Source organism: Hyla sarda, chromosome 4 (genome assembly GCF_029499605.1).
Source record: "Hyla sarda isolate aHylSar1 chromosome 4, aHylSar1.hap1, whole genome shotgun sequence".
In the NCBI taxonomy this organism is placed as follows: Eukaryota; Metazoa; Chordata; class Amphibia; order Anura; family Hylidae; genus Hyla; species Hyla sarda.
Genome location: NC_079192.1, coordinates 218,267,406 through 218,281,654, shown reverse-complemented (window position 1 = coordinate 218,281,654; position 14,249 = coordinate 218,267,406). Strand labels below are relative to the sequence as shown.

At 41.4% G+C, this 14,249-nt stretch overlaps 1 protein-coding gene across 7 annotated transcripts in view; it reads right to left on the bottom strand.

Annotated features, from left to right (window-relative positions):
* Positions 1-971: 971 nt before the first annotated feature.
* Positions 972-14,249, bottom strand: part of KMT2E (lysine methyltransferase 2E (inactive)) — a 141,641-nt gene continuing 128,363 nt past the window's right edge. For 6 of the 7 annotated variants that reach the window (XM_056573524.1, XM_056573523.1, XM_056573525.1 and 3 more), the window contains 5 exons: positions 13,087-13,647; positions 11,366-11,682; positions 5,316-5,404; positions 4,365-4,465; positions 972-3,181 (listed from right to left, as the gene is read on the bottom strand). In XM_056573524.1, the coding sequence (XP_056429499.1) occupies positions 1,769-3,181; positions 4,365-4,465; positions 5,316-5,404; positions 11,366-11,682; positions 13,087-13,647 (2,481 nt within the window). In that variant the 3' untranslated portion in view covers positions 972-1,768. Of the gene's footprint in view, positions 3,182-4,364; positions 4,466-5,315; positions 5,405-9,142; positions 9,198-11,365; positions 11,683-13,086; positions 13,648-14,249 lie in introns of those variants that run through there. The other variant, XR_008892626.1, reaches the window with a different exon arrangement.

Below are 14,249 nucleotides of genomic sequence, written 5' to 3'. Positions count from 1 at the left end.
TATTTCCATACTCAGGAGAAAATGCCCCCTTAAAATTTGTAACCCCATTTCTTCTATTACCCCTTGTAAAATGTGAAATTTTAGTGAGCTGTTCTGGCATCACAGGGGCTTCATAAATGTGACATGCCCCCAAAAAACCATTTCAGCAAAATTCAATCTCCAAAATCCCATTGTTGCTCCTTCCCTTCTGAGCCCTCTAGTGCACCCATGGAGCACTTTATATCCACGTATGAGGTATTTCCTTACTCAAGAGAAATGGAGTTACAAATTTTGCGGGGGGGAAATAACACATGCAAGTATAAAAAATGAAGATAATTTATTTTGTCCTTCACTTAGCGGCTATTCCTGTGAAACACCTAAAGGGTTAAACTTTTTGAATGTCATTTTGAATACTTTGAGGGATGCAGTTTTTATTATGGGGTAATTTATGGGGTATTTCTAACATGAAAGCGCCTCAAATCCACTTCAAACCTGAACTGGTCCCTGAAAAATTCAGATTTTGATATTTTCGTGAAAAATGTGAAAATTGTTGCTGAATTTTGAAGCCCTCTAATGTCTTCCAAAAGTAAAAACATGTCAACTTTATGATGCCAACATAAAGTAGACATATTGTATATCTGAATCAATATAAAATGTATTTGGAATATCCATTTTCCTTACAAGCAGAGAGCTTCAAAGTTAGAAAAATGCTACATTTCCTAAATTTTCATGGAATTTTTGGATTTTTCATCAAGAAGGGATGCAAATAACGACAAAATGTACCACTATGTTAAATAAGGAAAAATAATCTCAGAATCAGAATAATCGGTAAAAGCATTCCAGAGTTATTAATGCTTAAAGTGACAGTGGTCAGAATTGCAAAAAAGGGCTCAGTCCTTAAGGTGAAAAAGGGCTGCATCCTTAAGGGGTTAAAGAGAACTTAAATTAGAGAAAACACAACACCACAACATGTTTTGGAATAGGTCAGGAAAAAGTGCTGACAATGCATTTTAATGTACAGTTTAAGTGCTGCAGTTATGCATCAACGTTAATTTTTGTAAAATGTATGAAAGGATTAACCTGATAAAACGGACATAATTGTGGTTTATTAACATGAATTAAAATGCCCAACCAGTGCTGCAATATGACAGTATATTACAAAAATTAAATGTCATATACTGTACTACTTCCACAAGGATCATACAATAAAAAAAATATGTACAATGTTTTATCAAATGAGGTGGAAGCTTTCAGCAATTTACAAGCAAATACAGTATTTACAAAACTTCTAAAGAAGTCAAGATGTTAAAACAGAACTATACATTAAATTACAATTGTGTAAATATGCAAGAAGCAATGTAACAATGAAACCGGCTCTGTGTTATCTATACACGCAAATAGCACAGGAGGGAAAAAGAAAAATGTGTTAGTGCTTACATGTGTATTTAGATCACATATAAAACTTACAATAGAAAACATTCACTAAATGAACTGACAAGTGACTTGTGTTCTGCAGTATCAACTCTACTGCATCATAACGGAACTGGAATGTTTACTCAATCTAAAAACTCAAAATTGGCTTCAAAGCACAACTATCAGACGTTAAAGAAAAGGGGGGGAAAAATGAACGCGCACTGGTACTTTGATTTTTTTTTTTTCTTTTTTTTTCCTTTTTTTTTTTTTTTTACAAATTTTCATATACAGGCTTTAAAAAGTACCTTTACAAGGTACATAGAAAATGTACAGTTATTTTACACAACATTTTAAAAATGTTACAACAAAACCAAATCTAATGCCAGCCTGAGCCATGATAATTGTTTTGGAAAGGTGGCACCTGCGGTCTGTGAATAGGTAACTGGCCAGGCACTGTGGACGCCTGCTGTGGCCCTTGTACCCCATGGGGTAGACTTACAGGCCCAGGGTGGGGACAGAACCCTGCAGGTGATGCAATACTGTTTGGTCCTTGTGATTGAATATGCGGCCCCTGACCAGGAAGTGGATGGTGCTGTCCTGGTGTAGAAGACTGGTGTTGTGATACGGACCCTACTGCATTATGAACAGGAGCTTGGGTTGAGTACGATGCTACAGATGGGTGAGCCCCTGAAGGAAACATTGCAGGTCCTTGATGAGTCTGTAAATGTAATCCTTGTGCTGATGTAGAGTGATGACCCGAACCACCTAGGACATTAGCTGACTGAGGTGGAGGAGGTGGTGGAGGAGGAGGTGGTGCATTATTTAAAACATGCTGGTGTTGCACCTGCAGGCCTTGATGACCAGCTGGAACATGTTGCATGTGGGAATGGTGGGAACTTGGGCCTGGTGGAGGCGGGGGAGGAGGTGGTAAATGGTGGCCAGTTGTCTGTGAATGAATAAGTGTACCACTAGCAACTGGGACTGCATGAACTGGACCTGAAACATGTGGTTGATGACATCCTGGTGGAGGTGGAGGTGGTGGGGGTGGAACACTTGATTGCGTACTCTGAAGGTGTACAGTAGGGCTTTGAGAAGGCAAATAATGTCCAGAATTTACATGATGTCCTTGAACTGCTGGTTGCCCTGTGGTTGATGCATGGCCCTGATTTGGACAGGATGTAAACACAGGCTGCTGGGGAATATTTCCTTTAAGTTGACTATAATTCTGAAAAGATGCAGATGGTTGCTGGTTTGGATAAAAGTTTGCCGGTGGTGGGGGAGGGGGAGGTGGGGCAGAGCTGTTCACAGTCGGTTGATTATAGGGAGTATAAACAGTTGAACACTGTCCTGTCTGTGCCTGGGAAAACAACTGCCCTCCTGCTGGCTGTGGATTAGAAGGCTGTAAGTTTTGAGACACAGGATAAAAGTTCACATGGTTTTCTCTTTGTGGTGTTGACACCTGATGTGAAGAAGGGTGAAGGGGTCTGTATGGAGATCCTAGCTGCTGTGAATGAGGCTTTGGTGAAAGGTAACCATGCTGCACAGGTGCTTGCGGTGTGGACGACTTTGGGGGTTGTTCCAGATGAGGAGAAGAAGGACAATGCAGTTTTAAAGGCGTAGAAGGCAGCTTTTGTGAATGAGGCTGTGCAATATGAGACTTTGAAAGTGATAACTGTTTCTGGTGTGTTTCTGATTTAAAAGGGCTTGTATTTTCCGTTACTGGTGTGTTTACGGCACTTTCTTGGGGAGCATCAGCCTTCAAGGGCGGTTTGGGTTCTGAAGAGCAAGGCTAAAAGGGAATAAAAACAAATTGAGCAAAAAATTTCTACACAGCATTTTAACAGATGTAATAAAATATTCGTAATTTAAACAAAAAATTGCATAGTAAAAGGGTGTTTCTATGTGCTAACTCTAACTAAAAGAACGCTGTTTGAGTACTTCTGGTGACCTGCTGTTACAATGTGTAAATGCATTTCACTTTCACACTGGGCAGCTTGTCGCATTGCCCAATGCCACAAGTCCCATTATTCCCATGCATCAGACCAGCCGCTTTGAGGGGCCCCTCCCCCACCTTCCCCAATTTCCTACCATAATACCATTGCATGTGACTTCCCGCATCGATGTGTACATGCATCTACAGCTCTAGTATTAGCCTGCAAATCGCTTCTTATGCAAGTGCTCTATCAATGGCTAACACAAAATATGTGCCTTTCAGCATGCTGGGCGTATCAAAGCCAAGTACCCACACGTCATCTGAGCACATCATTCAAGGGGTTGGCCTAAATGAAGAGATCCGAGCTAGCCAAGCCTCCTGTCCTGACAAAACTTTGTGACACAATATAACTAAAAGGGATATATTGCAATATGATGTTCTAGCACTGGAATACACCTTAAATTATACATCAGATTAATTTAATTTGGTATATAACATACTACACTATGCCCCTCCTACATGCAAAGAACCAAATACTTTTACAGATAAGTAGGATGTATCTATCTCTGTGTAAACAGACACCTCAGTTGTAGATGAATAAATGATATCTTTCAAAAGATCTTGCAGATTTTAAAGGGAACCAAGCATTAGATTTCATCATAAGGCCAGACGGCTGAAGTGACAGTATGGCTCCCAACCCAAGGGACTACATAAGGGGCGGCAGGGGAGATTTTATAACTTCATATCCTCACCATGGTTGGGGATAAAGATTTCACCATATACAACACGCTGGTAAAATCTAATGCTTGGCTCCTTTAGAGTAGAGTAACCTCCTTCCAAAAGGAAGACAATTATGCTTTCAAACTCAAATAGGTAGAAAAACCTCTATATAAAAGTGTTACTGCTGTCTAATAATGGAGCTGCAAAACTGTTCGATAGCTTTTAGGGTATACATCAACAGCTATCATGTGTTGTCTGCAGCTCCTGTAAATCAGAGTTAACTTGCCCACCATTCGAATAGAATAGAAAAGCATCTTACCAAATTTAGTTTGGAAGGACTCTTGCAATTCTTCTGGCATGGGTCTGGAGACTGGCTTTCTTTAACATTTCCATTTTCATCTCCATTTTCTGTATCACCATCTGACAAAAAAAACAGGCTTATAAAAGGGCAAGGGAAGTGGCTGTGCTATCAACGCATTTCCTCTTATTTTTTATGACAGACTAATACAGGCAACTAAATGACTCACAACTAAGGAACCTTTGGCTTGGAGTCTACCCCTGCAGATCATTGCACTACATCAAGGCTAACATATGTGCCCTACTATAGACTAAAAATTAACTCAGTGATCACAGTGTGTGCAAAGATAAATTTCTACTCTTCGTTACCTATTGCCCATAGGGCAACAAATATCCATTTCACCAACACCCATAAAATCTATTTCCTGATTGTGATTTTATTTTTTGTGATTATGGGGGTTTGCCATCTTGTCTTAGCTGTTTTTTAAAGCATTGAGAGGACCCATGGACCACAGAAAACATTAGACAGGAGCTGAAGAGATCAGAAGGAAATTATGGGCACATTTATATCATAGTCAATAGAAGACTCAGTTAGCACCACTCCACCGTAGACTCGTGCAGCAGATGCGGTGCTGACCTCCAAAGCCAGATGTATAAACAATACCTTGTGAAGGAAAGAAGTCACGGCACCCGAAGCGCTTCTTGCAAAACTTGCTGCTTTATTGCTTGGAGCGGGGTATACAAACGAGGATGCCGTTAGTTTAGTGTATCCTCGTTTGTATAAGTGGCTCCAAACAATAAAGCAGCAAGTTTTGCAAGAAGCGCTCTGGGTGCTGTGACATCTTTCCTTTACAAGGTAACATTTGTATCATGTTTGACTTCAAGCATTTGTTTGTGTTCTCCTTTTAATATTTATACATAAAATGATCCATTGAATAAAAACCTAAAGAATAATACAACTTATTGGACCTACCAGCATCTTTATCTTTCCTGTGGTCACTTAATAACAAAGCTCTGTGATAGCTTCTCTCTCTGACTTGCTCCACAGACGTTGAAGAAGTCCTGAAGGGTATAAATCAAATACAATATAAAATGAGAAAACCAAACAACTTAATAGTTTGCGCTCAACATTCAGTACAACATTTTAACTATAGCTCCTGAAGGGAATATTTCAAAGTAAATCTCTGCTGAATGATGGCAAATCTATATATGAATAGTTCAGCAATCAGTGCAACAAAAGCCTCCAATAACCATAGCTAGTTTCAAGGATATTTGGGCCCTCTGATTCTACTATGCACGCGTTTCCAGAGTCATCCAGCTTACTTGACAACAGCAAAGTCGCAAATAAACTCTACTTAGATTCAAATTCCCAGAATAGAAAATGTATATCTGAAATTATCTGACTGTTTATCGGTAAGGCTCCTTTCACACTATGAGCATTAATCCGTTATTAAACATCCGTTTTCTGTGTAAAAACAGATGTATAATAACAGATGAAATAACGGGCGCTAACGGCTGAATAAATATTCATCCGTTATAACATCCCTCCTGTATGGCAGTTTTAAAACCTCGGCCTGCAGACTCCCACAGCCGGGACTACTACTACTACTACTCCCATCATGAAACAGACTTGTTTCCATGATGGAGTAATAGTTCTCCCGGCGGCGGGAGTCTGTCGGTGGCTGGGGAGGCTACATTACTGTTTGTACTACAACCCCCATCATGGAACAGACTCTGTTCCATTATGGGGGTTGTAGTACAGGGGCTGAGGGAGTGATCGCACCGGGTCTCACTTCTGAGACCCGATGCGATTAGAAGTTATTAAGCAGGGGAACGGGCGGCATGCTGCGCTCCCCTGCGATGTACTTATTGAACTTTCATTTTTAAATTCCCTGCCGGGAGCCCTGAATGGGTTTTCAAATAGAAGCGCTGCGGTGGAGAAAGATATATAGAATCGCTGGGGGTGTCTTATATATCTTGCCCCCCGCAGCGCATTTATATATTGTCCGCCCAAAGCGCATATATATGTTCGCCCCGCAGCGCTATCATAAGCCCCCTGCAGCGCTATGAATGAAAAGTATTCTACAGCAGTGCATCTGGCCGGGGGTGATCATATACATGCGCTGCAAGGGGACAATATATAAATGCACTGCGGGGGACAAATATATATATCTATATATGCGCTGCGGGGGGGGGGGATGGGGGGGACGACGACGACGATGACATATAAAAAAATCATATAAAACCCCGCCGGGAGCCCTGAATGGCTCCTCAGTACCGACCATTCAGGGCTCCCGGCCTGGAATTTAAAAATGAAAGTACAGTAAATATATCGTACATCGCAGGGGAGCACAGCATGGCACCTGCTCCCGTTTTAATAACTTCTAATCGCATCAGGTCTCAGAAGTGAGACCCAGTGCGATCACTCACTCAGCCCCTGTACTACAACCCCCATCATGGAACAGAATCTGTTCCATGATGGGGATTGTAGTACAACCACTAATGTAGCTTCCCCAGCCACCGGCAGCTGGGGAACTACTACTCTCATCATGGATAGAAGTCTGTTCCATGATGGGAGTAGTAGTAGTAGTAGTCCTGGCTGTGGGAGTCTGTAGGCAGAGGTGTTAAAATACATGAGGGATGTTATAGCAGGTCTTAACGGATGAATATTTATTCAGCCATAAGCACCCGTTATTTCACAGAAAACGGATGTTTAACCCCTTAAGGACCAAGGACGTACCGGTACGTCCTTGGTCCTGCTCTTCTGATATAACGCGGGGTTACACAGTAACCCCGCGTCATATCATGGCGGGCCCGGCGTCATAGTGAAGCCGGGACCCGCCTCTAATAGCGCGCAGCGCCGATCGCGGCGCCGCGCGCTATTAACCCTTTAGCCGCGCGCTCAAAGCTGAGCCGCGCGGCTAAAAGTGAAAGTGAAAGTTCCCGGCTAGCTCAGTCGGGCTGTTCGGGATAGCCGCGGCTAATCGCGGCATCCCGAACAGCTGACAGGACAGCGGGAGGGCCCCTACCTGCCTCCTCGCTGTCCGATCGCCGAATGACTGCTCAGTGCCTGAGATCCAGGCATGAGCAGTCATCCGGCAGATTCGTCGATCACTGGTTTCCTATGAGAAACCAGTGATCAACATAGAAGATCAGTGTGTGCAGTGTTATAGGTCCCTATGGGACCTATAACACTGCAAAAAAAAAGTGAAAAAAAAAAGTGAATAAAGATCATTTAACTCCTCCCCTATTAAAAGTTTGAATCACCCCCCTTTTCCAATAATAAAAAAAACACAGTGTAAATAAAAATAAAAATAAACATATGTGGTATCACCGCGTGCGGAAATGTCCGAATTATAAAAATATATCATTAATTAAACCGCTCGGTCAATGGCGTGCGCGCAAAAAAATTCCAAAGTCCAAAATAGTGCATTTTTGGTCACTTTTTATATCATTTAAAAATGAATAAAAAGTGATCAATAAGTCCTATCAATACAAAAATGGTACCGTTAAAAACTTCAGATCACGGCGCAAAAAATGAGCGCTCATACCGCCCCATACACGGAAAAATAAAAAAGTTATAGGGGTCAGAAGATGACAATTTTAAACGTATTAATTTTCCTGCATGTAGTTATGATTTTTTCCAGAAGTCCAACAAAATCAAACCTATATAAGTAGGGTATCATTTTAATCGTATGGACCTACAGAATAAAGAGAAGGTGTCATTTTTACCGAAAAATGTACTACGTAGAAACGGAAGCCCCCAAAAGTTACAAAACAGCGTTTTTTTTTCAATTTTGTCGCACAATGATTTTTTTTCCCGCTTCACCATAGATTTTTGGGCAAAATGACTGACGTCATTACAAAGTAGAATTGGTGGCGCAAAAAATAAGCCATCATATGGATTTTTAGGTGTAAATTTGAAAGAGTTATGATTTTTTAAAGGCAAGGAGCAAAAAACGAAAATGCAAAAACGGAAAAACCTCCGGTCCTTAAGGGGTTAATAACTGATGAATGCTCATAGTGTGAAAGGAGCCTAACATGGAAAAACTTTGGGATTTACTAAGAGAGGAGTGGAGTTTTCTTTGTGGGTTTTAATTCCCAACAGGTATTTTCTAATGTTTCCCTACAGTTTGCACTTTTCCCTAGGTTTTTTTTTTTTTTTTTTACAACTGTTCTGATCTGTCAGGTTTTTCCCAGCACAAATCAACCACATTTTCTGTGGAAACCTTAGTAAATATGTTGGGATTTTTCAAACGGTCGGGAACACTACCCTTTCTCGCATAACCATGCCCCCTTTTCTGGGTTTTCCTTTTTGGGTAGCAAATTGTGTGAACGTGTGACACAATTTAGGCGCAAAACCTGAGTAAAAGGGTCAGGATCACGTTAGTAAATAACCCCCTTTATCTCTCTTTAATAACTTTACTCTAATAGTTGTAATACAGACAATATTTTGTAAAACATTTGAACCTACCTGCCTACCATACCCTGACCTACCTGGCTATACTGAGAACAAGCCTTGATGCACCTTGATTTAACTATGTTCTTGACAGTTTCGACCCATGACCTTACACTTTGGGGGTGTTTGACAAAGCCCTATCCTACCTGGAGACAGGCTAAGAAAAACTACATAACCATTTCCCTTTTGCCCAAAACGTTTTTTTTTTTTTTTTTTATAAGGCTGTACACAGGAAGTGTGCAAGCTACAGTTTTACAGTTTAAGACCACATATCACAAGTAATAAGTCTTCATGTAAAATACTCTGGGACTCTAGTAGTAATAGAATAAAGGTATGGTCACCTGTGGTTGATGCTCAGATTACTGTGGCGGATATAAAGCTGCTGTGCTGTCAGATCTGCAACAAAGATTTGCTCTATTCAAATTAGCTAATCTATGTGGGGCTGCCCCACGGCTTTTCCATGTGAAAACCAGAAGAACAAAAAATGTGATTCTTCCTGTAGGGGATTTTTCTTCAGCACAAAATAAAACAAAAAACGTACACATTTTCCCACTGCATGCTTAGGAGTACAATATACAAAGTGCATTGGAAGCGTGGGTATTAAATGGGCACTGTCACCAATTTTATTTTTTTTGATATGTTGTAGTACTTATGTACTACAACATATCTCTAATATACCTTTATTTTTTTTTCCATTAAAATGGTTTAATTTACATTTAAAAACCGGCCACTAGGGGCTCTCCCTCCTAGTGTCTGGCTGCAGCCTGGCGTGATGTCACGCTTGAATTCGGACAGATGTCGGCCGGGCATCCGTCCGAATTCAGTCAGGCTGCGCTCGCTCCCTGCCAATCAGACAGGCGGGAGGGAGCGCTTTGAAGGAAGAGGATGCGCGCAGACTCCCTGGCCTCGCACAGGCCTCGGCTCCCGGGGACAGGTAAAATATTAAGCGCAGCAGCTCCGCTGTGACTGTTCTCATTATTCTCATCATGGTTTCGTGGGGGGGGGAGAGATTGGGTTGAGTGGCGCGGTGGGGTCGGGGGGATTGCGGGCTGCGCGGCAGGGAGAGGGATGTGCGGCCATCACAGATACAGTGTTCACCTCTACAGTATGCCTCCAGTTGTTTCCCCACTACAACTCCCAGCATGCCCTGACAGCCAATAGATGTCAGGGCAAGCTGGGAGTTGTAGTGGGGAAACAGCTGGAGGTACACTGAATAGGTGAACTAAGGGCAGAAGTGGGAAGTGTGCCCCCCCCCCCCCCAGCAGGCATTAGTGACGTGGTGCCTGCTGGGGAAGTCTGCCTGGTAGTGAGAACACTACCAGGCAGACAAACGGCATTTTTAATATGTTAAAAAAACAATTAAAGGCAGGGAGGGGGTTAGGGATAGATGGGCAGACTAGAATAGGCAGGGACAGGAAAGAAAAAAAAAAAAAAAAAAAAGGATGGTGGGAGCTACCCTTTAAGGGATTTGACGAGAAGTTAGGTGTGGAATGCATACTAAAAGTCTTCAGCACAAGCTTAAAGGTGTCAATGGGCTTTTGGTAAAGATAAGCTTGCCAGTCAATATCGGATTAATATAAAAAATTGCAGTAAAAACTTAGATCAGTTTACAATTTTATAAAATTAGAAACATCCTCAATAAGTTACTACTTTTGATATATTTTTAGATTTATCCACCCATATAAGGCTGGGTTGAGAATTTGCTGTTGAAATCCACACTGGAATGTTGATAATTAATGAACATACTTTAACCATCTGCATGATTTTGTGGGTTATCACTGACCCCTTAAGGATAATAATTTTTTTTTTCACCCTGCCTAATAGCCATGATTTTTACCACAGACCCATATTAAAACTGTCCTCTTCTGACCCCTATTTATTTTCCATATATGGGGCTGTATGAGGGCTAATTTTTTGCAACGTGATCTGTAGTTTTTGTTGGTACTATTTTTGTTTTGATTGGACTTTTTGATTGCTTTTCATTTTTTTTCTGCTATACGAAGTGACCAATTATCAGCAATTCTGGATTTTGGCATTTTCTTTTCAGTTTACATCACTGACTGCGAAGTTTCATGAACAAATTTTACGAGAGGAAGGAAGCCAAGAGACCTCCGCTTTCCTCTCAGCTGATTGACCCCATCATTTAGTCGTGGTGGTTGTGATCTGATCCCTGACATACACGGCAGTCACATTTAGAGCATTTGGTGGCCCAATCAACTTTGATTGCAGCATCTAAAGGGCTAATGCCAGACATCGGCACAATTGGCAGTGTGTCATTAACTGTGGGCCCTGGCTGCTGTAAGCAGCCGAGACCCACCAGGTACGAAGCATGCTCAGCTCCTGAGTGTGCTTCATATGGCGTGAGCGGACACAGGACATATATGTATTTCTACATGTAAAATGCATCAGCTTGTCCATGCGGTTTTTGGCCACATCACTACTGCAACATACTAACACAGTGATTGCTTCTGTACATTGTCCCAAGACAAAAAATGCTTGAGAACATGGCAAAAAAAAAAACCAAAAAAAAAAACAAGTGATGGAAAAATTAAAATATTTTATACCATTGAACCTCTGGATCACTCTTCTCATTAGCATTGGCATCTACAACTTGAGAACTTTGGTCTGTCTCCTCTGACGTGGTGTTCTGGACTTCAGCTGCCAGTGGTGCAGTTAAATTAGCAACACTCTCGCTGGGCTCCACACTTTCCAAATTGTTACTACAGTTTTCAGCAGTAGCAGTGGTAGTGGTAGTACAACAGTTCCCAGGAATATTTCCACTTTCAGGGTGTGGGGAAAGTGTGACCAGAGGCAAAGTTTCAGGCTTTGAGCCACTCTTTCTTGCTTCACGTTGCCTTTTTCGGTACTCCAACAAGGATACCTGCATGAAACCAATATAAAAAAAATCAGTAATGTCTCTCCAACAATAAACAAAAAAAAAAAAAAACACACCACCACCACCACCACCACATACATGTTAATGGTAATAAAACACATTGAGGCATGTGCTCATTGAAAAAGCGTTTAAAGTTACATCGAAATATGCAAGGTGTCCCAGAATATGTTGGCATTATATAAAGACTGCGATTCAATGTAAATGCTATGACATGCTTGCCATGCCATGTCCTCAATCTGCTAAAGAAAATATTGTTGATGTTCTGAACTGAAAATTTCTGATTATCTGGAAACATGCCTAGCTTGGACTGTTTGTTGAGAAACCCACAAAAAGTAGTCAAACTACCTCTGATAGCTGGCTTTTAACATCTGTGTTATATTATTAATTTTAGGTGATTTTCAAATTAACAATTGCCTGCAGAATTAGGTCTTACAGAAAATGTAATGCAGGAAATGGGTCCTAACCTTTCAGGTCTTAAATCATAACCGTTGTTATAGAGAGAACTCCTTACAAAGGTCCTGCTTCCTGCACAAGACTGATTTTGCCAGGAGAAGCCACAGCCTTTCAGATGAATGGCTATCTATGTAATACATGCACAGATCAAATCCTCTAGAATGTTAGCTGCTCATATAGACAGCTCTGTTCTGGTTCATTAAAGGGGTTCTCCGGTGCTTACACATCTTATTTCCTATCCAAAGGACGCCCGCTGGGGACGCCCGTGATCTTGCACGCAGCACCCAGATAGCTGTCACGCCCCGTCCCGTAGGCTTGCATTGAGGGGTGGAGCGTGACGTCACACGGGGGCGGAGGCGTGACGTCACACGCCGCTGGCCTGGTTGTCGCCCGTAAACAGACCCGGAGTGAACATGCTCCGGGGACTACAAACGGGGTGCCGCGTGCATGATCGCAGGCGTCCCCAGCGGCGGGACTCCCATAATCAGGCATCTTATCCCCTATCTTTTGGATAGGGGATAAGATGTGTAAGCACCGGAGAACCCCTTTAAGTTGGGGGGGGGGGGGTCCTGCACCAGTTCCCCTTCTTATATAGCATATGCAATGGGTGATGTCATCATGTCCTGTGACAGGACACTTAGAATTTAAAATATTACAAATCTGTTCTGTCAGTTGTGTGCTAGGTAAAATAACAATAATAATAATATTAATTATAATAAATTGTATAAAATGCTACATGTCATTTTTTGTGGTTATTTGCAGAGAACCATCTTATAGACTTCAAAAAACAATTATACAATTAACCTAGTTTTAACCTTTAACAGTAATTCTAAAATGTCCTTTTGCTTTTTGATATTTTTAGTCTGTGATAATAAAAATTGGTAATAAATGTTGGATCACTACTAAAAACTAGAAATCTACTGAATATTTACCAACCTTTTTCTTTTGTGGAGGATTTAATGGTGTTCCATTTGCATCTAAAACACCATCACTACTAAGTGCCCGACCAAACCCAGTAAGAAGTCCTTCCTCTGTAGAACAAAATATTGATCCATCCATGTACACGTTACGGGCATCCTCTTGAATCAGGCACTTTGAGTCACTCATTCTGAAACCACCACCGACTTCTAACTGGTGGGAAGGGGTCAAGTCTCTCAAGTTAGAATTTACTGCGGAGAAATTCACTCCTGTCCTTTCTGGGCTTTTGATCCAAGATGAATATACTGCACCCCGTCCACAGTGAGCATTTTCCTGCTGGCTGTTTGAATCAGTCCTATCACGGGACAAGGGCTCCATATTCTTTTGTAATGTATGTTCATTTATATCAAGTCCCAGGTCAATAGTGGACTCACTTTCTGATGTGCATTGTCTGTTTACCTCTGTCCTGCTCCGTGGGCTAGAATAACCAATAGTCTTTATTTCCTGCACACCAATTTCAGTAAGGTTAGAATTTCTGAATGAGTTCAAGGCTAACGCTGTTGCTGTTCGATCACTACCCTGTTAACAGAAAGGAAAATTATAAGCTACATAATACAAGAACAATTCAGATTTACATAAAACATTTTAACATTGACAAACTATATCTTAGACAAAGTGCAATATAAGTATACATTTGAACCCTTTATATGTTGTCAAATGTCCCTACACCCAATATCACTAATACGTTTTTTTGTCAATACACAACCTATAGGGTTTTGCATTAAAAGGTCTGACCCAAGAATATAAGTTATCCCCTATCCATCCTGTCCAATGGGACCGCCACTTATACCAAAACAAGAGGACTATTGTCTACCCCAGTGAAGAGAGAGGCAGTGCACATGTATGACCACTACATTTATTCTCTATGGGACTTCCAAACACAGCCACGTTAAGCACTCAATGTCCGAAAGTCCCAGACAGTGAAAAAAGTGGTGGCCCAGCAATTGAATTGCCACTATATTCACTTGGGGCCCAACTGACCCATTTTCTGGATGGGTAAGGGTTCAAGTGACCAGCTATTTAGAGCCTTGGCTGTGATAGGGGAGAACATCTAAAGAATTACTTTGTAGCTGAACTCCTCAATAAAAAAGCTCTCCAAACTGTGCATCTGAGAACTTTAA